Consider the following 24862-nt stretch of genomic DNA (forward strand, 5'->3'; position numbering starts at 1 on the left):
CCATCCCTGGAGGTGCTCAAGGCCAGGCTGGATGGGGCTTTGGGCAACCTGGTCTGGTGGGAGGTGTCCCTGCCCCTGGCAGGGGGGTTGGAAGTAGGTGATCTTGAAGGTCCCTTCCACCCCAAACCATTCTGTGATTCTATGATTTCGCCAGTGAAGAACTGCTGCCCATTGTGGCTGCTGGTGCATTTGGCAGATTTTTCTTCTCTTGGAATTAAAAACAAGACAACAACTATAAAAACAAAAAACATGCCTGGGATATTCTACAACAGATCGGCTGCTGTTGTAACTTTCCTGGCTGGCAGGAAGTGTTGCTAACCTACCCTGGGGAGGAAATCCAGCATACATGTTGGAGGTATGTGGAAAGACCCTAGGGGGATTCACTTGGGCTTTTTTATACATTCCTTCTGTCTTTTCATTGCCTTGAGTGTTATAAGGCTCTTTTTGAGCAGCTGGCACCCTGGGGTGAGAACAGCACGTGACGCAGGCTGAAGGGTGCCGGTGTGTGGCAGCAACTCAGCGACTCTGGGAATGAGTTTCCTCGTTTTTTGCAGGGTGACGGTGCATTGGAATAAACTGGACTGGACTGGGACATGTCCAGTTTGCTCGCGTGTTGAATTTAAGAATCTTTAAGAAATTGCTCCATTTTGTTGACTTCAAGGGCTCAAACAATTGCCTGCTAGATCTCAGTTGGAAAAGGTAACTTGCAGCTGAGAGAAGGTAAGGAGAAGCTTCCAGAACTGCATCCTGGGTCTAATTCTTGAAAACTGAGTTCTTTTCCAACCCCTGTAGTGGTCAGTCTAGTTCACAGTGATTGTACTCTGTGACAATCAGCACGTGGATGTCTGGAGCTTGACACTCGCTGCCGTACTGGCACGACCTTGAAGAGCTGCCTCAAGTCACCAGCACTGCATTGCCATTTTCTCCGCACCAGCTCCTGTAGAGTCGTGCACTGTTCTCCACAGCCCATTCCGGTTAAGTCTTGTAAAATGTACCGCTGCGTGCCCTGGTTTCTAAAAAAAGCATCGATCCTCCCTTTGTTCAGTGTGAGATGTATGCCACGGGTTAGTTTCTTTGCATTCAAAGAACCACGCTTTCCATTATATTTTAAATTTTCAGATTTTCTAGATCTATTTGGCAAGAGTGTACTTAATACATTAAAATCTTGGTCTTTGTGTTCTGATACTAAGTCAGCTTAGGTCCAATGTGGTTCCTGGGTGACTGAAGGCCTCACAGGTATAAACTGTACCTCACGTTGACTCCAAGAGCAAGCTGAGAAGAGGTGGATGTTTTGGAGCAAGTACATAATTTGCACTGCTGCGAGCAGGGGGATTGCATTAGACAATCTCCAGATGTTCCTTCCAACTTCAGCTATGACCCGACTCTGAACTAGGAGGAAAATTTTCTTTAAGAGGTGCCTGCAACCTTTGTGACTTGGAATTTCATTCTCCATCTTTCCACCAACGCGTACATTGTTTACTAACAGCGTTCTCCCGTCTCCAACACTTTGTATCCCTGTTGCTGTCTGGTTACTCAGACCCCATGAAAAGCCAAGGACCCGATGAATTCACTCTTCTGAATAGAGGGCACATTCTGGGCTCAGCGTTTTGGCTTACTAGCAAAGCTCAGTGTACAAGGTCTAAAGATATTACATAGCAGAAGTTCTTCTAGCACTTCTTACTTCTTGTTGTGTCTCCTGCAAGAACTGAGGTGTCTACACTTTATGTTTCAGAAAATCTGACCACAAAAGCTTGAAGATGGCCATTGTAAATCTGATTTTTGTCACTTTGAACAATGCATTTTCCCTAACAGGTTGTAAGCAAAAGCACTGTACACTGGGCGTGGGGGACACGCACCTTTAAACAAACATCTTTATAGGCATTTATAAATGTAGATTTAAAGAGAAACGTCCCATGTGGATCTCTACACGGGATTGGACCTAAGTGAAATAAGACAGTGCAAAGAGACACAAATTCTGCCACGTTACTTTTATTTAAATGGTAAGGTGTGTTTTTAATATAAGTGGTTTTATTTTTTATTAATAGTTGATGTTGAGTTTTGAACATACTGCACCTGAACGATTTTACAAATATAATACACAATACACAGTTTATTGCTCGCTGTTTTTGTAGGAACATAACTTTTGTAATGGAAATGAATGTAAGGATGAATAAGGCACCCTACTAATATGCTGACTTCATCTGTTGTAGCAACATGCACAAAATTTTGTTTCACTTTTACAAGTCAATTTTCTCGTTTTCCTTATCAGGGAAGAAGTTAGATTTTATTATTTGCACAAGGACCAATGCCTTGCCCTAAGAAGTCAAAACCTAAAAGCACTTTCTGATTTTTAATTTAACCTTCCACCTTACAAAACTAGCTTTCCTATAGCACGTCCTGATTTCTTCTTCTTCTAACGACAAAAAGTATTTTTGTTCTTCCTTTGCCTTTGCTGTTACTAGGAAACATGCCTCGCAAGAGGACTGTTCACATACTGCTTGTGACAGAAGACCTGACTTGCTTTTTTATCCATGTTTTCTTGTGGTTCTGACCCTGCTCAAAACATAAAAATGAAGACGCCTTTGCACTTTTACTGCCTGATCTTGTGTGGCTAGGCCCAAATCAGACAGTAGAATGAGAGGGGATCTCCACAGAAGCTGGTTAAAAGATTTAATTTCAACGTGCCCTAATTAGGACTTCCCAGCAGTTTCAAAATGCGTCTAACTGTCCTTTTTCCTCAGGGACCCGCTTTAGCTCTCACTCTGCTGCAGGGCTGAGGAGAACGCTGATGTCACAGCCTCTTGCTGAAGTGCTGACAAAGGATCAAACAGCAAACCAGAGAGACCACCCCCCAGCTCCCACCTTTCTTTAAACAGTTTGCTACACCCGTTTTAGAAATTATCTGAAACAATAGCAGAGGCAATGGGTTCAGATTTTTTTTTTTAATTTAAAACAAACTTTATGATAGTTTCCTAATGCTCTAATGTTTATTCTTTAAAACTGAAATGTTCTCACAGGGTAATATAAACAGACAGAATAATTGAAATTACCAGTTATATGAAGTATGTATTACATATATGGTAACACCCGGCTATACACAAACATTGAAATGCAAAATGTCTTTCAATTACATAAGTTATTACAGTACTGTTTTAAAGGAATCTTTTGGTTATATGTAAACACTATAAATAAACTGTTTAAAAAATCATGTAAAATGAATATGGCATTGACATCGTTTAAAAAACAGTAACTGGCCCTAAATCTGGACACTCTCAGGGTAAAACAGCAAAAGCAGATCAGTCTAATGCTACGGAATAGTATGCTGCAATTTAGACCTATTTGAAGAACCAGTGCTTCTTCGTGTTCCTTCCTTTTGTTTCCATATTTTAAGATTTTCACCTAAGGAATATATCAACTTTAACTATGTGTGACAGGATAATAAATGCTATTTTGAGTGTTGCCATTCTGATATTAAAAGCCATCTACATTAAGTCTCCTAAATATATAGTAGTTTAAATTAAAATCCTGAGGAATTACAATCTATTTACTCGATGGTTTTGGTTAAGTGCAATTTGATGTATGCAGAATGCTGTTTCATTTAAGGTCATTCTTAGTAAGGCATATTAAAAATAAATACAAAAGTGACAACGTAATATTTAGTTTCTTGCTACAAAATCTTAGGCAAAAAATATTTTTGCATGTACTAATGGACTTCATCCATTTGCTGGCTTACAGTAGTTAAAATTTGTGCATTAAGCTTAACTGCCCTTGTCAGAATGTGCCACTGTGCTACAGTAGTGGTCCAAAGCTACATGCTAAAGATTTTGTTTCCATGCTCAAACACAGCTTGCACGAACTGCTTGAAGACTCTGTCCATGTAAGTGCACTTCCTTGGCCATATTCCTTCCAGAAAACCAATGTGGCCTCCGCAAGAAGTCAGAACCAAAGCAACGTTTGCGTTTTGTTTGGCAGTTTCTACTGGTATAGCTAAAAGGGTGGGGGGGAGAACTTTAAGTACTTGTTCTTCTATGAAATGCCAGCCACCGAATAATTTTTCTCAAATGTTTGTCACACTATATATGAATAAAAATGCACATTAACATATGCTTAAATGTACCGCAGGAGGACATAGCTATGTCAAAAGACATTTATCTCTTCATCATTAACTCACCTTTTTTGCAGGATTTTTCTGGCTGCTGTAAAACTTTCAGAAATCATGGGTTCATCTTTCTTACTGATGTAACAGCACTCATGTTGATGCATATTTATGATTTGGTATATATAATATAAACAAAAGGGCAATCAAGCCCGTAGTTTTTAACCTTTGTTGCAATATCCAACTTTGGAAAAAATGAGGAACTTGGGAACTTAACTGGGAATCCCATTCTTTTTTTTAGGAGACTGCAAACACAAAACTGTTAATGCCGTCACGAGCTAAAATTAAAGAAAATTCTGGGTTGTCATCATTATTGTATCTGTTTTGCCATACATTTACACTGCACGTTTAGGGCACACCGTGAAAACAAAGTGGGAGACAGTTCTCACCCTGAGGAACTCATCATCTGAATACACCCAGGAAACAAAATAAGAGGAAGGCAAACAACCACACAAGGACACAGGAATCTGCCCCACGTTATCCAGCAGGTTTGTGGTTCTCTACTGTACAGTGACTACTAGAAAATCCCTTAATATACAATTCAGATTATTAGACCAGATACACCAAGCGTTTTTCTTTTGCTGGGTTAGTTTTCAGCTCCCTGACCTGGCTCACAACACTAATACCAATACACGAATGGCAGCAGACAGACTCTGATGAGGGCTACGGTGAGGTGGCCACCTCACAGCCAGCCTACAGTTAGCTTAAAGGGAGGCACCTCTTATTTTGAATAAGCACAGATGTGTGGCTTAACCAGTGCTCACTATCACCTGGGCAGCTACCTTTGTGAAAGAAAATAAAGGTCAGTTCGTGCAGACTGACAGCCGAGAAAGCATATGAATTTGCAGATTATTTCAGTGTGGTGGGATGATGCTCATCCTACGAACTGGCTGACACAATGGTGGAGCTTTATGGAACTCTGGTGTTTGTGCTCTTGATGTAAAAATTAGCTACTTTAAGTGATTTCCTCAGAAATTGTAAGTACACTGAATATACTCCTGAACAAGCAGAAATTTCAAGCATTTCAGTGAAGAATGCCTTTTAAAGTTCTAGTTTTGAAATAATGTACCTCATGGAATAGAAAAAAATAAACAACACAAAATTTGTACAGATTTTTTGATTATTCAGGCTAACAGAAAAGAAACAACAGCAAAAGAACACATGTTTTGTCCAGAGAGGAGTAATAGAGGTTTCACCGAATTGTCAAAAAAAGGTTACGATTCCACAAGAAAATAAATCTGATTTTTAGGTCATACACTGCTAAACTAAAAATGCTTTGGCACTACAACAGAAAGCAGTGAGTCATTCACAGGACTTCTACTGCTGCCTTATTTATTTAAAAGTATTTCTCAAGAGAGACACTTAATCAGGGTCACTTTTGGGGGGCGGTTCGGCTGTCCACATCCCCTTCTGACTGAACTTTCCTGAGAGACCTCCCCCCCTATCTAGGGGGTCTGCTTTCCTTTAACCTTTGCTACCTCAAAGGTACATTGCTACCTCAAAGGTCATTATCCGTGAGCAGTCATTATCCCTGCACATCTTTAGCTTCTTTATGCCCATGTTCCTTCCTTTCATTTGGGTGCTGGCAGACTCATTGCTGTGTGCCTCTGATGCCGATTTGCCTTCATTTTCATCAGCTCGGGTAACAGCACATCGCCTGTTCCTCAGCCAAAGGACAGCCAGGCAGAGCAAGTCACGCAAGACCCCAGATGCGACAACTGCAGCAAACAGACCTGCAACTTAAATAGATGGGGCAGGGGCACAGGGCCTGCAGGCAGGCAGGGGAGCAGCCTGTGCTTCAGGGGCCTGTCCTAGCAGTGCGTGGAATGTGCTCTGCTCCGCTCCAGGGCCTCAGCATGGATGCTAAACCCCCAGCACTGTTAGCATCTTCTATGACTTGTTTTACAGTGTTCCTGCCCATAATATAAGGTACTCGATTGTGTCCTGGTGGAGCACAGACTGTGAGCTCCGGAGAGCAGTGGGGATTCTCTTGAAATGTGTGGGATTCTTTGCTACTCACCACTATTCATTTATTTCACTCTCTTTCAGAGTTGCATGCATTTAAGTAGTTTATAGATTCAATCATTTAGTAAGTGATTTTGATTCTTTACTAGGTGGAAGAAACCATGTTTCTCACTGTCTCTACAAAAAGTCCTTGAATTTTCCTTTGTTCAGCTGGAAAACTGGAAATAGCACACACGGTATCTGGGCCTTCTAAAGCACTGCACAGGCAAGGCTAAAAAGAGAAGTCGATGGGATAAAAGCATAGGGCCTGACAGCCTGGACGAGGTAATAGCACAGGTTGGAAACCAGAGATGCAGCAATGCGTCAGTTCTTGCAATCCAAAGCATGCCTGAGCTTCAGGCCCCACACTCCGCAAGCACTCGCCTGGAGTCTTGCCTCAGCTATCCGCACAGGCGTCTCTGGTCTGGCTCCCCTGGGTTCTCTGGATGAACACCCTGCGGCGTACGAAGATGGTGGCTGCGATTCACGTGAGCTTCTGCCTACTGCGAGGGTTATTTGTACCAACCTATCTGCCTATCTTCCCTCTAGTGGTGTGTGGGCCATTCCCACGCTGGTTGGTAATAGCGGGGGCTACGTGCAGCCTGCCTCTGAACAGCCCCAGCAGCTCTCCCCTACAAACCTAGCAGCACCATGAGGACGATCCTCTTCTGTGCTGCTGGGTAAGGCGTGAGCCACACAGAGATCTTTACGAATGTCACCTTCCCCATCCCGAGAGTTCGCCCTACTCCATCTCACATTCATTTACAACTGAATTCTGCCACAGATTATCACTCGTCATAAGCTGCAACACGGTGCTGGATATGCAGCCTTTTCTTTCCATCTGCAGTGAGGATTTTTAGCAGCTGCCAAATTTGACCTGCTGTTGCATCCCTGCTCTTACCTCCCCCACGGTGCACAGGAAAGCCTGCCCCTGGCATAGTCAGTCTTGACACAGTTGGGTCACCATTTGTGTGATTCCTCCCCAGCAGAGTTTCTTGCTCTGCAGCTTCTCAGGAGAAGAACTGAAAAATTTTGTGCTGCTCTCCAGTGCCAAAATGCAAATGATGCTTGGCAGTGGTGTGGTGCTTTTCTCAAGACTGTTTCCAGGGTCTCTTAGCCATCCACAAGTAGACCCACAATGCAAAAGAGCAAATTCTGCAATGTAAAGGGCAGACGAATGGAGCACTGGATGTGACACACTCTGGGTTACAGGGTGGCATGCCAAAGACACTACTGTTCATTTTTGTCCAAATTTAATCTTGCACATATGCTTCTACTGATCAAAATCTGTGCTGCTGTTTGATCCAGCAGTGCACAGACTTGTTATTTGTTATTAGAACCACAATGTAAGTACGCATGTGCAGAACTACCTTGTTCAAAATCAATGTTTTATGTACAATAAAAAAACACAATCAGTTGGGCTGTTTACGTAAGTGGATGCAAAATAACACACTCTAGGTTTGGATTCAGAGGGACAGAGAAGTTCAGTACAACAAAAAGTTCAGGACAATGGCCGTTCAGACATGCACTTACTTGGCACAAGGGATCAGGAGGGAGCTGGCATAGTCCCTAACTTCAAGGGCAGGCTTTCAGCTCGAGCACAGCACACACCAGCAGTAATTAGCTAAGCGTTAGTATGGTGAAATTTAAGTTGGATTTACGTTGGATGCTTAATAAACTGCTCAAAGTCTCTGAGGAGGAAAATGCCACTTCAGATGAAAAGTTAAATATGACACTGCCAATGAATGCTATAATTCCATCTTCTTAATTTGACACTTACAAAATAAAAGGGCTTGACTTGGTTATATTACATACTTCCTCAAACAATGGCTTGTTCCAATTATTGATGGTGAGCGAAGTGTCACACAGTGAAGAAAGCATCTGCTCTCATTACTTAGTCATATGCAGCATGAGAACTGCACCCTGAAATTAAATTTCAGATACATCAGCTGCCAAGCTCTATGAACATTAAACATCAACATTAAGGAAGGAATGCAAATGAATTGTTTCTTCCTAATACTGGATTAGGATCAAAGGGTGTATTTTCACAATATATTCAACAATGATTCCTGGAAAATACAAAAGGTATCAAAAGCTATACGAGAAGTGGTCAGGTAGTAAGAGGCAACAAAAACATCGTCAATGCTTTTTACAGGAAGTCTCTCCTGAAGTCTAAGTTGTGTTAATGACAGAGGAGACCTGGGTTTGCATCCTCCAAACTCCGTTATAGGAGGACAGGTGTGGCTGGCTTTATAAGGGACATTTAATCATGAAGGAATTCTGACACAGCTCTCTCCCTAATGGGTTTTCTAGGCCTGTTTCCCAGATGTCTGAAACTATCTACAGCTATCTACAAGAGCAGTGGAAGGTAGCTTAAAAGGTGATAGGTATTATTAGGAGAGATGAAGCTTGATGAGGAATGAAATAACCAGTTCCCAAAGTCAGCAGAAGACTGGGGCTGGCTGAGAAGAAGGTCTGTGGCTTTGAATCCCTTACACAACTGTCAGTGGAAATTGCCTCTGGTGCCACAGGCTAACCTGTGTCCATACGCTTTCAAGTCAGAAAAACAGTTGCCAGAATAAAGTCACCTCCCACATTAACACCAGACCTTTATGTTTGCTAACACAAAAGAGACAGCAGAAGTGCCAAGATGAGTGACCTCCAGTAACTGATGGCATCAGCCGTAATTCCGAGGCTGCTAATCAGGGTGCCCTTTGTTTCCTGCCAGCACAACTTTTCACTAACTAAAAAGAAGCCAAGGATACACACACGTAACAAAGTCACGCTGTTATTACCTGTAAGTCAACATTTCCTCTGGTAGCCCTTCCTAAGGCAAACTAGTCACCACCACAACACTGGTTTACAGCCAACAGCATAACTCTGTGGACAAGGAATAAATTGATGCTTACCCACCCACACATTTTAATGGAGAAAGGCAGGTTAGGTTCAGAGCTCAAGAGAGGATGGACAGTCATTACCGCAGACTAACATTTCTTGTTTCAGATTCTTCATGGCACCTTACCTCTCCTCTCTCTCTGCTGCAAGACTTCCAAGACATTTTTATTATCTAGTTCTAACAATAGGTTCAATACTTAACCTTACACAAGGGACCGTCCCTATAATCAACTGTTCACAAAGAGCTGTGTTTCTTTTACAGACCAGTTCCAAGGGAGGAGGGATCTGCTACAGCAGATCAAGGGGACTCAATCTTCTGGTGAGCCAATCTACAGAATCCCAGAACCAGTGAGAGTGGAAGGGACCTCACGAGATCCCCTAGTCTTAATTCCCCTGCTCAAGCAGGGTCAGGTACAGCAGGCTGCTCCAGACTGTGTCCCTTCAGGTTTTGAACAATTCCACAGATGAAGACTCCACAACCTCTCTGGGCAACCTGCTCCAGTGTCTGACCACCCTTACAGTAAAAAACGTGTTTTCTTGTGTTCCGACTGAAGTTCATGGGGTCAGGTTTGGCTCTTGAGGACTGGAGGTCGGCTATATTCTAAAATGAAGAGACAGCGGCATGGAGTATCTCTGCACTTGCTTTAGTCTAACAAAGGTCCCAGTCTCAGTGGGAAAAAGGTGGAAAAAGTTATCATATCCTATAGGGACACAGGCACACTGTCTGGTTCACTGCTGCTGTTAATTGTGCTAACAAACCAGCTTACTCCTGTCACGGTGTTTCATTTTAGAAGAGAAACTACAAACTGAGCTAGGGCTAAGCATGGAGGTGAAGCCGTTGCTGCCTCTCTGAGATACCTGATAGGCAGAAGCACGGCACACTAGATCACCTGCCTTGTAGTACTATGGGGGAAGTCATCCCTGGGGTCATAAGACCCACAAAACTTTATCTTCAGGTGACTGGGCAGCTTTTACATTCGGACACAGATTTTAGGGTCATGGCCATATCCACTCTCATTTCCATGACAGTATATGCTTGTAACAGAAACCACAACTGGACAACTTCAAGAAAAAAATTCTGTAGAAGCTAGTAAATGCAAAATACTCTGGCTCAGAACGTCCCCGAACTGTTAATTGTGGATGGTAGATTCTGGAAGATTATTACTAAGTTTGTCCTGATCTTACATCTTCTTAGGCCTGTGTTTTGGCCAATGAGGGATAGGTAGTTTGGCTAATCTAGAGTCACCATCTTCTTTCCTCCTATTAGGAGGTTGTCACCTCTTTATATTGTTCATGCATAGCATGGATGTTTTTTATTCAAGACAAGAAATCAGACTGTCTTTTCCTAGTGCACTCCACCGGAATGGTCCTTTTCTCTTTGTGTCATATTTGTCTCCAACAGTTCTTCAAACTACTAACAGTAACGTAAAGTATGTGCATGTTTCTGTATATGCTGTACATATGGGTACACGTAACTAGTACATGCACAACCCCTTCCAATTCCTTCATTCTTCTGTTTGTTGTTCTAATCTGTTTACTCACTTCAATTTTTTGTCTCATTCTACAAGAATCTCACTTGTGGTGGCAGAAAAACACTTTCCTGAAATAAATCAAGTGAATGAACTTCAACTTTATACATGGGAGGTGTTCACTACTGAAGACTGGGTCCTCAACCACCTGCTCATTATAGCAATTTTCCTCTACATTAACTTTTTTGTTCTCTCTTTTCTTCTCAGACACTGAAACCAACACACAAACTGCAGGAACAAACAGATCTTTTTTAAGACAGTTAGCAACAGGATTACAGATCAAAAGCAAAATGTTCATAATACTCACGTGGCTGGCTGAAAATAGAAAGAGGAAGGAAAACAGGGTTTTCAGCCTATCAGTTACTAGCTGATATTGCTGCTTCACCACTTAGGTTTTTATCAATATTACTGTGTCTCCTTTGAGAAGCTCACCTTGTCTGTATCTCTTCCTTTACCCTAGATTTTGGTCCACATGCTAACCTACATGTTTTCTTACTTTTCTATTTTCAGGCTCTGTAGTTTATGTCATTGGGATCATGAGCAACAACAACTGAGAACTTCAAGTCATCTGAAACATAAGCAAGTCCCGGACATTCTTTGTAGGGACTGCCTTGAAAAATGGTAATGGAAAATATCTGGTTTCACTCTTGTTCAACTCTGAATGTCTACAATCCAGACATATGTATCTGAGCTCTTCTTTATAGGCTGCTTCCATACTTCGTGAATAGAAATGGGCACTTTTGGGAGCAATACACCTGGCATCTTTCATATAGCGAAATAACTCACACCCTAAACGTGCATATTTCTTTTGACTATAAAGAGTCTACCTACTAAGGGCTAATGACTGCCACCCCATGTGCTCCTGCATTCTGTTCTAATCAGGCGTCTCTGTAATCAGCTATTTTGCATGTGTCTTACACCACATAAATTGCAAGACTGATCCACTCCTGGAGGTTGTGGTCCTACATGCAAGTAATATTTATATAAATCTCCACACATAGTTCATTCTCAAACCTGTATAGTTGGTCTTAAAAGACTGCACAGACAGAGAAATATATTTTAAAAATCATAAGCTTACCATGACCCGGTGAGAAAACATCATCCACAGAGTTCAGACATAACACTGGAATTCCTACTGACTTCAGCTTGCGACATGGGCTAGCGTCTTCATAGTAATCATCAATTGTACGGTAGCCAAACATGACTGAAGTGAACTGTTTATCAAATTCTCTAACAGTTCTAGCCTGAAGTATAGAATTCAAATAGGTAATATGTCAGCATTTGGAAAAGAGCATCAAGCTAAATCAGAAGCAACATTTCCACATACCTTCATCACGAGATCCATGTCAAATAATTTTTCCAACATTTGTCGATGCCTAAAGAGAAAGAAAGAAAAATTGGAGGACTTGTTTTCTGCAATAGAAACAGAAGTCCTCTGCTTTATAGATACATTTGAAGAAATAACTTCCTAACAAGAACAGCCTTGTTTTTAATTTTCTGTCATATTCAAAATCTGTCTGGAATCCAAGAGCAGAAGAATTGTTCATTCATACACAGGCACATCCAGCAACATAGTCAAAATCCGCATGACAAAGATGCCAAAGATAAGAAAATTCAGTATTTGGAATATAAAATACACTCTAATTTTACAAAGCAAAGGATGAACTAGTCCTTTCCATGCTTTTGCAGTCAAAGCTGACTTAAAAGAATTAGTATTTGAATATATATATATGTATAAAACTCAAACTCAGTATGTGCAGATGTCTAAAAAATTAAATCGGTTCACTTCATCCATAAATCTAGAACTGCATTACTCTTGTGCTGACACCCTTGAGGAGCAGAGAAATTTAGTCACATTGATGACAATCTTTTTTGCAAAAATCCTTTTGATTTCAGAGCCCACAGAAGAATGCACACAGAACAACGATGTGAAATGTCATTACAGCATTAATTTTCCCAATATTATTGTACCTGCTGTAGATCTCATGCTAACATCCTTCCACCTTGCCAAATAGTTCAGAAGGCAACTCACCTGCTGATGGAGGATTGTAGACAAGTAGTCAAGTAATAGTTGAAAAGAAGCCAGTTTAGTGGCTTCTCCAGAGACTCTACAGACTCAAAAACATTCCAACCCGCAGAGAAAATTGCAGCTGCCATTAAAGGAGTGTCTCTGCCAGTTTTGCCCAGGTAATTTAAAAGAAGCATGCTACAAACAGAAATGAAAAACAGAAACATATATACTATCAAGTTGTTTGCTTCAATCTAGAGCAAATATAACAATCAGCCACCTTTTTGTCTGTTTTTCCACATAGTTTCTTCTATCAGCCTTACAGTTGTGCCTAATACTCCTAAAGGGTAGTGAATGTCATCAACATATGACTCATGAAGTTTGCTTTCTCTCTACATTCAGAGAGGAGCTGAGTGCACTGTGTAGGATGTAGGTAGGAGTGCATTTAAAAATAAATAGAGATGTACTAGTCTTATTTATATCACCGAAGGGGAAGAAAAGGTCAAGTAAATGTACCTTACTCATGGAACAGGTATACTTAATTGTTAGTAAGTTTTGCAATTCTACAACTCAGTCTTCCTGATCTGGTAAATCTCATCAGTCTGCCTGATAAATGCAAGCCACCCCTGGCACGCCTGCCCCATTTTATGAAGCTATCTTTTTAGTTGAAGGTTCAATATCTTCACCATACCTCACGCATAAGACAGTACAAACAATGAAATGGTAGATAATTAATAAAAATAACAAAATTATGAGCTAAATAAATGGTATAAAACTTGCCTTTCTGACCAACTACAACTGACAGTCTGTATTGAAGATGTATAATTGAGTTGAAAAAAGGGAGAGTTCATCAGTACCTGACCCTTCAGATGTTGAAAAAATAAAGTACCAAGAAGGTAGTAAAAGAAAAATAGCAACAGAAAAGCTGTCCTACTTTACTGCCTGAGGCCTCAAGGTTTCCAACCAGCATTTTAACACCGAGTCTTTAACTCAAAACATTATAAGCTCCATGACTTAATATAGCTCCCTGGAACACCAACACTCTATACCTTAGCTTCATCTGTCATACTTCAGGAGACAGCAACCTGTAGCAAAAACATCATGTAACCACCTTCCAGCACAGATAATTTATCCCCGTGCACTACCTACGGAATTATAGGATAGCAGTGCAAAAGGGAGATGAGCTCCTACCAACTTGCCAGCAGGTAGGAACCAGCTGGAAAAGAACATCAAACACTGCTTGGGAATGTGCAGCTGGAAACTACTCAGGTAGCCAAACCCGATGAGGAAAGTCACCTGTTGCACAAATAGGAGTTCGGTAGCGTGTGTTCGCTCTCACCTACAGAACAGGAAGAACCTATGAACCACTCGTCTATATTCTCTAAGGATAAAATTGAGTCATAAATCAATAAAAATGTTGCAGTAGTAGCAGAAACCACTTCTCTAACTGAATTTACAGAACGTATGTGCTGGAGAGAAGGTAAGCCTCTTTCCAAAATATTACGTACTGAAGATCTGGAGATCATTTACATTTTTACCTTTGTGAATTGAATGTCTATTTTACTTCTCAATTGGGCAAACATGTCCTATATAACTTAACTGGCTCCTCACAATAATTTGAAAAAGAATAAATTATGAAAATTGTTGTAAGATTAGGACAAGTGGATGATTTTCACGATATGCCTCTAGTGAGATCTCTGCTCCTGCCTAATTTTAAACATGTAAGTGCTCCAATTAATTTTGAAGCACGGAAGCAGTCCCCATGTGGACTCCTGATGGAGTTCAAAAAGGAAATATCCTGAAGGTGGAAGAGGGGTGGGGCTGCCTGAGAGAAACAGTCATTGCCCAAGCATTCAGGGGATGCAGTTTGGAAAAGCAAAGTTCATCTGGAATTGGAATTAGCACGTGATACACAGGACAACAAGAAGGACTTCCATAAATACACTGGTACCAAAAGAAAGGCTTGGAGCAAGCAACAACCACTCCTTACCCCTCAGCAGTGAAGCCAGTCATTATCATCATAAAAGGCAATTGGATCACTCGAGCATGCTTTGTTCTTGTCGGTCACCTCATCCTTCCTATGACTGGAAATGGCTTCCAGAGGATCTTCCCAAAGAACAGAGGTTACACTGAGGAACCTGTATTCCCTCCTGGTCCCACTACACAACAGAGCAGGGAACCTTATGACAAAATATTTGTAAAAGGCCAAGACTACCTTTTTTCCCTGTCTCTATCACTGAAGTCTGTCCTCAAACCTTCCAGGTCCCTGCGCCTAATGGCAGAGTACGGAAGAGTGAAGTATTACTTCAAGCAGCAGAAGAAGATTGAGTTACGGCCCAGTTATGCAAACTGGACATACAAGGGACCAGGTGTGGTGCACCAAAGCTCCAGAAGGAGACAGCCAAGGTTTTTGTAAGACTGCTGCCTATCACTTTTGAAATGTTGCAGCAATTATGGGGTACTCCTGGAGCCTGACATCCTGGCGATGTCACACACATCTACGAAAACAGGAGAAAATACTGTCTGGTCAGCCTAACGTCAGCACTCTGGGTCTATCCATTGGAAACTATTTCCAAGAATGTGAAGGCCAAGAAGGTGACTGGTAACAGCCAGAATGGACTTACCAAGGTCAAAACATGCCTGAGCAACCTGACTGCCATCTATGACAAGCTGACTGCTTTCGTTGATTAAGCAAAAGGAGTGGATGCTGTTTATTTTGACCTTACAAGGTTTTTGACAATCTTCCACGTAGCCGAACTGGAAATGACAGGGTATTAAGAGGTGACCTGCAATGTGGGTGGAAAACCAGCTCAGACTACCAGGCTTAGAGGGCTGTGGACCAGTTCTTATTGGTGTTACTCCGGGATCAATACTGGAGCCAAGAATGTGCAACATCTTTATTAACAACTGGATAATGAGATGGACTGCACCCTTGGCAAGCTTGCAGGTCAAATTGCGGGGAGTGGTTTGTGCACTGGACGACAAAGCTGTCATTCTGAGGGACCTCAACAGGCTGCAGAAATGGGCTGGCAGACACGTGACAGAGTTCGACAAAAGAAAATGCAAAGTGTTGCACCTAAGACAGATTCATGACTGGAGAGAGAATGGCACTGCTGAAAAGACGAGGGCAAGCTGAACACAAATCAGCAATTTGTGTACCCGTGCAGCAATGAAGATGATTAACGACACACTGTGCTATGTTAGCACAAGCAAAACAAGCAGGTCTAGTGAAGTGATTTTTTCCCTGTACCTGGCACTTATGAGACTATCTGGAGTACTGTGCCCAATCTTAGACTTCCCAGAAGACTGACATCAACATACTGAAGAGGGCCGTATGTATTCATACTGAAGACACTAGCAAAATCCCAGCAACACCAAGGGAAAAAGATTGCCTTAACTGACTTACAGGGCTTCCAAGTTACTTACTTGATTATCAGTAACTATATTGTTTGAACAAATCTGTATTTATCCCAAAGCTCCTGTAAGTCATTAGAAGATTGATGTCAATATACAGGGCTATTATCTGCCCACTGTCCATGAAATTTATCAGAAAGAAGGGAAGTCTCAAAAAAGTAACTACTGTCTGCAGTACTTCTAATGGAAGTTCTCTTCTCCAGTTTTTGTTAAAGAGTCTGTCTGAATATTTCTCCTAGTTTCTAGCAGTGATTTTTCTAGCAACTGTTCTATCACTGTCTGTTCTAGCTATGTTTTCTGGAGAAAAGCCAGGACACAGCAAGTCTTAATACCACCTTATAATCAACCCATACTGGTTTCAACAACAATACTTCTGGCTTCCGAGCCAGACAGAGCAGATAATCACATCTCTTCCAGCATAACCGACCCCCACACTGCAGAACCCAAACAGAATGAAGATAAATCTTCTAATATCCAGAGATTGCTAAGAAACACAGTACATTAATTCAAGTTCCTATTTTTTATCCCTCTGTTCCAAAGATGGGCTCCATAGCTTCCAAAGATTTTACTGCCCACCTGTTTGTCTATCAATCTGTCTGTGTTTCCTGTCTTCTCTCCCAGCCACCTTCTGAATGCTGGCCACTTTCCACCTTACTTGACACAAAGCTAAAAGCTTCGAAGGTGTTAAGCTTCTAAGAGCCTTCCAAATATTGACAATTACAGGCAGACTGAAATTAGTCGCAGTTCAGTAAGTAATGTAAGTATTTCAGAGTAATCATTTACAGTCATGCTACAACAGTCCTATTTATGATCATAGTTAAGCTGAGACTTCTGTTACATAATACCTTACCCTCCCATAGAAACACCGGCTGCCATGAACGGAGCTGAGGGGTGCAAGCTGTGTATGTGATGAATAACTGCCTCTAAATCCTCTGTGTTAGCTGCACAGTAAGTCCTTGGTGTCTGTAAGGAGTCATAGGGAAAAACGCCATCATAAGCTTTTTTTATCATCCTTTAAGGACAAAGAAAAATGTACAGCAGTTCTTTTATATAATAAGATAAATTTATCGCGAAAGTGCACTAAATGGCAAACATTTCAGGAGGAGGTGGAGGAAGGAATTATACTTGCTATCATTACAAAACAAAACAGGTGATAAATACGTTCACTATCTGCAACCACCAAATCATTAGATGAAAACTGAACGCAGAGTCACTAGCTAAACTACATAGGCACTGGTGTTTTTGAAATACCCTACAGAAATGAAAACACATCATAAAGGCTCTAATTTAGAGAAAAGAAAGTTATAATGACAATTTGACCATCCTCTCCCACATTCAAATTCAAAAGAAAGTATTAGACTTCAAGTTCTGTCAGCTAGCATTTGACAGTATTTAGATTCTATACACGATACAAGCAAATAAATAGATGGATAAATTTACCAGTGCTGTTTACCTAATTTACTAACATACTAACAAAAGCAATTAAACACATACATTATCCCTTCTCTGTCTACCAGCAGCATCTCTTCAAGCCTTCAGTTGGAATGTGGAATGACTTCCATTGCCATCCCTGGGATTTGGATATCCCCCCCCACACTCACTTGAAGGGTAAGCATAGCTTTTGAGCCTCACCTGCACAGACAACTGCTACAGGCTACAATCTGCAGACTCTCTGCAGCAGTGTAAGGGAGATAAATACTTTTAGGTATAATAAGAATCACAGTAAAGTAAGTTCTCTAGATTTCATCTACAGAAAGAGATTTTAACTATACAGCTCTTACTAAACACGTTAACAACCTTGACTTAACTCAAGGTAGAGGCTAGCCTGCCAAAATTCAGTACAAGCATTAAAACTAAAATATAAAAATATTTAATTATGAGTTAATTGAACATATTTGTGGCCTGAAGCAACTCTGTATTTTAAGGTGCTTTTTTTTTTTTTTTAATTTGCTTTCAGTTAAACAGCCTGGATATTTGTGGACAATTTTAACAAGTTTAATTAAAAGAAGATAATTACTTAAAGTACATTTAACATGAATAATAAAATGTTGAAGTCACAGATTAAAAAAAGGAGAGAAAAGCTAAATCTGGATAATTAAATCTGAAGATGTTTTCCATTTATGTTGCATTTCCAATTCTCATCCACATGAATCACTGTTCCCTTTATTACATCCTATTAATTACAAATGGTGTGAATGTGTTTCATTTTAATTAAGTTGTCAAGTTTACAAGGAAAAATAAATTATTTTTAGTACCTAGGGTCTAATGTATTCTAAGTTAAAGTATATTTGATTAAAAGTTTATAAAACTAAAGTGGGAAGTTGCATTTTAATTTCAGTTAATTCCTGACACTTCAATGTATATCTATCCACTCAGCGTACACAGATATTTTAGAACTACATCTTAGCTCACATTGGCTGCAGTCATCTAATATTTGAACATTCCATAACAATAATTCACAGTAACTTTCAATAAAAATGTTCTTCTAATTTGTTTAACCGATTCTTTAAATAACTATTATAGACTGTAAATTTACATCTATCTTTAAAGAGACTAGAAGAAGAATTACTTTCATGACTATTTCTACTGTGTTGCCCAGCTATGCTTCAAACTCATTAACTAGGGATTTTATATTAAAATGTAGAAACCCCTTACAGAAAATGTTATAATTTCAGCTGGTCTGCTTCACAGTAAGATCTTATAATGCTTAAATATGTAAATCCGATTACACTAAAATACACACAATGCATCCAAACAAGAGATCTTTTCTGTTAGCGATTCAGAAATTCATCAATAAGGACTTTGTGTGCCACAAAACTGCTCTGTAGATCCATCTCTGAAAGTATGCAGAAAGCTACTCTAACATAGCAATATTTGCATTGAAATGTTTTATCTGATTATGGGAAAAACATTCTGAGTTTCTAAGTCTGAAACCAGGGGATTAAAAAATGCAAAACAATACTTAGTATTATGCACACTCATACCAGCTTCAGAACTGTCAACAAAATGTATATGAGCAAACAAGGCTTATTCAGCAGTATTTCATCATGCTTTGTGCCGAGATGCAGAAAATGTTTAGCTTCACGATTTCACCATCTGTGGAACTGCCAGTTATCTCTAAGCAATCGTGATTTGTATGTCTCAGAAATTATTAAAAAAAATCTGCTGTAGCTAATCTAGTGTTGTAATTGCTGAGAAAAATACAAAATCAATTTTCAGGATATGACTACCCGTATAAATCTGACTCATTAATTCAATAACACATAATACGGATCAATTTAATGGCATGGCTTTTTAACCAAATGCTTAAATGTTTATTGGCAATTGGGAAAGTAATTGCCACTGTTTATATTTTGATTTATACGTTAAAACAACAGGAGAAAATCACATTGAGTGAACAGAATTTCTTGGATGCATACATTTTAAATACCATCGTGTTTTGAGGAAGAAAAGTATAAAGATTGCTCACTTTACTGTCACAGATGCTGGTAATTTAAGTGATTTCCTAGAACAAAATGTTCACAAAACAATTGTGTTGACCAGTTGATCTCTAAGTTTTAAAATAAAAAATGTACATTGGCATGTTACTGATCTACCAGATAACTAGATTCTCTTCTCTGCATTTTCAACATATGCTATGAGCTCCTCTCATTTAAATCCAGCCTTACAAATAGACACTGATGATTACATATATACATACTTCTTACACGTGAAAGATGTTTATCTTAAAAGTCATCCTTACCAAAAGATCCTCACCAGCAATTCCACGATTGTTAAAAACCACGCATCTAAAAATTGAGAAAGTAAATTCAGTTATAGAGATTGCTCATCCATCTGAAATTGACAACTTACACCAAAAATTTAAAATACATAAAGAAAAATGAGCCAGTTCAATGGATAAGTTCAGCACATACATATTTACTGTCCTACAAATGCTAAAATCTGACGTGCAGAATGACCTTTATACCACTGTAGTCGGTGGGACTCTATGTGAACTCTGTGATTTGTCAGTCAAGGTCAGACTGCAGGACAAGAACCCCTGGGGTTACCGGAAGACGGAATATGGATCGTGCTCCGCCTGAGCTCAGAGCTGGCCAGCTATGAGCCATAAGCTATATTTAGATGGGTTAAAGGCATGAAAAAATATTTTGGTATTTTTCAAATTTGGCTGTTTAAAAACAAAAACCTCAAGTTCTCCTTTACAACATTATACTTTTCTTTGTTAGGTGATCAAATGCAGATATTTCTGTCAGGAATACTTCAAGAATTAGTTCTAAGAAGCTGTTGATTTGGAATCTGTCTTCCTCTAGTATTTTTACAGGTAAGTTTTAAAGTGATTTTAAAAGTAGTTTGAACAGTTAAAGAGCTGTTTTACTTTCAGAATTTAGTAGAGCAGCTCCCCAAACCTCCAGAGAACAGCCAGAAATATACATAGGCACTCACACACACATATATATTTGAAGAACGTCATGTAGTCAATAGCAGATACCAATCTGCAATTGCAAAATGCAATATTCCAAATAGGGATCCTGGAACAATGACAACGTATTTTAAAGCACAGTAGCAGGAATATGATTACATAAAGGAATTTACTCGTTGACTAATACACTTATTTTACCCAATTCTGACCAGAAGCCTTAATAAAAAAATAAATTAAACAGTGACAATTAAGAGGTGACAAACCTCTTCCTGAAACAGCAGTAGGAGTAGGTTGGCTCCCCTTTCTGCACTCAGGAATTTGAATCAAGCAATCTTGGCATTCAGAAGCTGACCTCCTCCGAGGCCTTCTGCCAGCAACCCATCCATACAAGTCTTTGTGGAGCTGAATACAAACCCCTTCTCAAGAAAGCATAAAGGTAACACAAGTGCTGATGTTACAGTTTAGGACACAGCAGCAAAGACCTATGCAGACATAGCTTGCTTTCACTGCAATTTCTGGAGCACGTCTGCAGATATTAAAACAGCCCTTTGGAGTTTACTTCTGGTTACATAATGTGGTGGTTATTATTTTTACTACTGCTTTCTCACATAAACTAATTTTTTTAGATCTCATTTGCGTCAGGAAGACACCTTATACATGTACATACTTAAATGTGATCTCACACACAAAATACAAACAATGACGTGTAACAGCACCTATATCCCAGTGTTTCACTCTGATGGATCATATGAAGAATGTAGGATTCCTTGCTCGTTCCTGTCAGACCAGGCAATAACAGGACAGTAGGTCTTGTGCTGGCATCCGGATAATATAAGCTGTCATTATTATCAAACCAATCCAACGAAATCTGTCCTCCATCTGCTGTTCTAATGAGCTCACTGAAAGGCACATTTCAAGACAACAATGATTAGATTTAAAAAATAAATGCATACTATTAAGAGTGCTTAAACTGTAAAAATCACCAGGTATAAAATCTGCATCATTGATTATGTTTTACTGCTACAAGTACCACCTAATTGTGTTTGCACATTCACCATTCACAAAGAGCCATACCTCCATTGACATGAGTTAGCACAGTCAGTTCATGGCACAATTCCAGTTTACAGTAAACGAAGAACTGGCCTTTCATCACTTGCTGCTGATGTACTGGAAGCTCGTAACTAATGTGACTTTTGGCACTGCCTTTTACTGTATGTGGGCTTGTGTACCGCAGCTTTCCTTTGGGTGGCCTGAGAACCTTCTGGCTCTGCTTTGGGCAAAGCGTTAAACATCTATCATGCGTCTGTTGTTCTTTTTGTTTTGTTTTCTCTTTACCCAAAGAATAAGCACGTATGCTGGATGGCACTTTGTTATGTTTTTAACACGTGGAACACAGACAGACACTACATCTTTACAGCTTCAGTGAAGCCAGAATTTCATACTCTTTATCTCCACAAACTTTGTTAGCATGCATGCTTAAAACACAACTTAAGAATGTAATAAATGTGATATCATCCCAAGAAGCTAAGCCTGTCTTAAACCATGAGAGGAAGGTTACAGTCCTTTTATATATATATATAGAGAGAGAGAGAGAGGGAGAGAGAGAGAGGGGGGGGGGGAGAGAAATTCAGCATCTTCCCTATTCTCTGGCAATGAATGTATTGTATGACACAAGAACTACCAAAACTGAAGTTTACTTTGCATTTGATTTTTCATCTGAAAGCACAATCTTCATAGCACCAACTCCAGACTTTAGAGCTCATCAGCCTTGTTGGACTCATTAGGTCAGCTTTACCCTTTTTTAGCAATGGGCAGTAGTATGCTGGTGTGTACTGCCAGCACAATCTCAAATGGTGCGAATTAAGCATTGCCCCATGGAACTACGTTTCTTTCCTCACAAACCTTGAAATGGAAGTATACAAGAAGGGCTACAAAAACTGGACATGGCCATACCACTGAAATGTTTCCTAGTTACTAAAACTAAGGGAAGCTGCTAAATGCTAAATCTATTCTACCATGCAAACAGAGCTGAAACAACTTGTGCTGCGTCCAGGTTCCGGAGTATAAAAGTACTTCTCCTTAGCTCTTGTGCCAAATGCCTCACTTGCCAGACTGAGCCTCACTTCTGTGTGAGAGAGATCAGCTGAGGACAAACAATATATATAATTTTTTGCCTCTTAGAATTTAGGCACCAAAGAACACAAGATAGACCTGACAGGTAAAAATTACTCTGAAAATCCCAGGAGTTTTATATATTTAAAACTGGGCTGAAAGCGGCCATGCAATGGTTAAAGCTGAACATGTTGGTTGAATGGACAAAGACAGCATGACCCTTCCAAAATGATGGCATTCAATCACCAAAATATTTGACGCACCAGGCAACTGTACTGCCATCCAGAGAGACCTCAACAGGCTGGAGAAACTGGCTCACAGGAACTGCATGCCAGTCAACAAAGGGATGTGCCAAGTCCTGCAGCTGGGGATGAACAGCCCCAGGCACCGGGACATGCTGGGGGCTGCCTGGCTGGGAAGCAGCTCTTCAGAACAGGACCTGGGGGTCCTGGTGGACACCAAGTCCAACATGAGCCAGCAGTGTGCCCTTGCAATAAGGAAGGCCAGTGGTAACCTGGGCTGCATTAGGCAGAGCATTGCCAGCAGGTGGAGGGAGGTGGTGATCCTTCCCCTCTGCTCAGCACTGGTGAGGCCACCCCTGGAGTGCTGGGTCCAGTGCTGGGCTCCCCAGTACAGGAGAGGCCTGGACATACTCAAGAGAGTCCCACAAATGGTCACTGAGATGATGAAGGGGCTGGAGCATCTCTGAGGAGAGGCTGAGAGAGCTGGGACTCTTCAGCCTGGGGAAGAGGAGGCTCAGGGGGATCTGATCAGTGTGTGTAAAGACCTGAAGGGAGGAAGCAAAGAGGTCAGAGCCAGGCTCTTTTCAGTGGAGCCCAGTGCCAGGACAGGAGGCAAACAGCACAAACTGGAACACAGGAGGCTCCCTCTGAACACCAGGCAGCACTACTGTGCTGGGTGGGTGACCGAGCACTGGCACTGGTTGCCCAGAGAGGCTGTGGAGTCTCCTCCTTGGAGACTTCAAAAGCTGCCTGCAGAGGGTCCCGGGCAACCTGCTCTGGGTGGGTTAGACCAGTTGACCTCTAGAGGTCCCTTCCCACTTCAACCATTCTGTGAACATATAACCACATCAGGTCCTGTATTGCCACCAGTATTCCAGTGCTCCAAGACTCCCTGAGCTATAATAGGGCTATATGGGAGCCCTGGCCTTTTAAACCTACTGCATACTGAATCCAGGACAGAAATGGTTCCAAGCCTAGGATGGAGTTGTAAAGAGGGGCATAAAGCAGATATATGGGCACACACTCGAGCAATGACAGTAGCTGTGACACAGAGTAAGGTAACCACTGGCTACAGAATCGATCACTTTCCAGAAGAAAGGCACTTACTTTCTGTACTGTACTTGGGGTCTAGAAGTGATAAAGGGCCGCAGGAGTGTCTGCACCCGACCTTCCCAGCACCAAATCGTGGGATAGTAAGTTTCTGTCACAACAGGGCAATATTCCTTGAGAAAGCGGCAGAAACGTTTGTTGCTGGCCACCAGCTGGGGTTTCTAGGAAGAGAGACTACAGTCAGGCATGGGCATTCGTAGAAAAAAAATAATGAAAGCCTTTTTAAATCTCCCACTAGACTCTTTTTGTTAATATATTTACTTATGAATCTTTTTATTTTCATGATAAAGAGATACACAAACATAAACCGAATGAAATCCCGAAATGCCCAACCGAAAAATGAAAACCGCTAAACATTATGGATTCCTTACTCGCTTCTGATAATACATTATTTCAGCCCTGCTTTTACCAGCATACCGGAATCGAAACCACACCGTACCGCAGCAAGTGAGAAAGATTTTCCTGCGTCAGTTTTCTTGCACCAGGCAGAGATGAAGCTTCAGCAGCGTACCTGGAGCACGCGCTTGCAGTACCTAGTTCAACCTGGTAGGACTCTCCTTCTCCCACCTCACAGTACGGCGCCCAACTGCATAGGCTACTCACCTCTAATAATGCTCTGCGTACAGGTATTTTTCTCACAGCCTAGGTTTGTATAGAGAAATTGGTGTGGAAATCATCACATCCCACATGGCTCGCATTTTAGCGGCCACATTTCTTAAACCTCTCTTTTAGGGTCTCCAGCGTACAAACGTTAACAGGACAAGAGAGGACAAGTGAAAAAAACTGCTACGCATACGCAGCGGTGGCAGCACGTCCTCCTGACCCGTCATTTTCTTCCTCTGACGAAAAGAAAGCATCCTTTTGTGAGGAAGAGGAAGGCTGTGTTCTCAGCCAGTCTGTGGAGGCTTGTGGCAACGTGCGAGCCTTCAGCAGCCCGAAATCTTTTCACACGCCTGTTTTCCCTTGGTGGAG

General features: G+C 41.0%; 1 protein-coding gene across 2 annotated transcripts in view; it reads right to left on the minus strand.

Annotated features, from left to right (window-relative positions):
• Positions 1–1969: 1969 nt before the first annotated feature.
• Positions 1970–24862, minus strand: part of ABHD3 (abhydrolase domain containing 3, phospholipase) — a 28649-nt gene continuing 5756 nt past the window's right edge. Inside the window, exons 5-12 of one of the 2 annotated variants that reach the window (XM_040547833.1) lie at positions 23888–24051; positions 21143–21325; positions 19749–19794; positions 16857–16969; positions 12617–12790; positions 11912–11960; positions 11663–11828; positions 1970–3987 (exon numbers count right to left, since the gene is read on the minus strand). In XM_040547833.1, coding sequence (XP_040403767.1) covers positions 3809–3987; positions 11663–11828; positions 11912–11960; positions 12617–12790; positions 16857–16969; positions 19749–19794; positions 21143–21325; positions 23888–24051 — 1074 coding nt within the window. In that variant the 3' untranslated portion in view covers positions 1970–3808. The remainder of the gene's footprint in view (positions 3988–11662; positions 11829–11911; positions 11961–12616; positions 12791–16856; positions 16970–19748; positions 19795–21142; positions 21326–23887; positions 24052–24862) is intronic. The other variant, XM_040547834.1, reaches the window with a different exon arrangement.

This window comes from Cygnus olor, chromosome 2, assembly GCF_009769625.2.
Source record: "Cygnus olor isolate bCygOlo1 chromosome 2, bCygOlo1.pri.v2, whole genome shotgun sequence".
Classification (NCBI taxonomy): Eukaryota; Metazoa; Chordata; class Aves; order Anseriformes; family Anatidae; genus Cygnus; species Cygnus olor.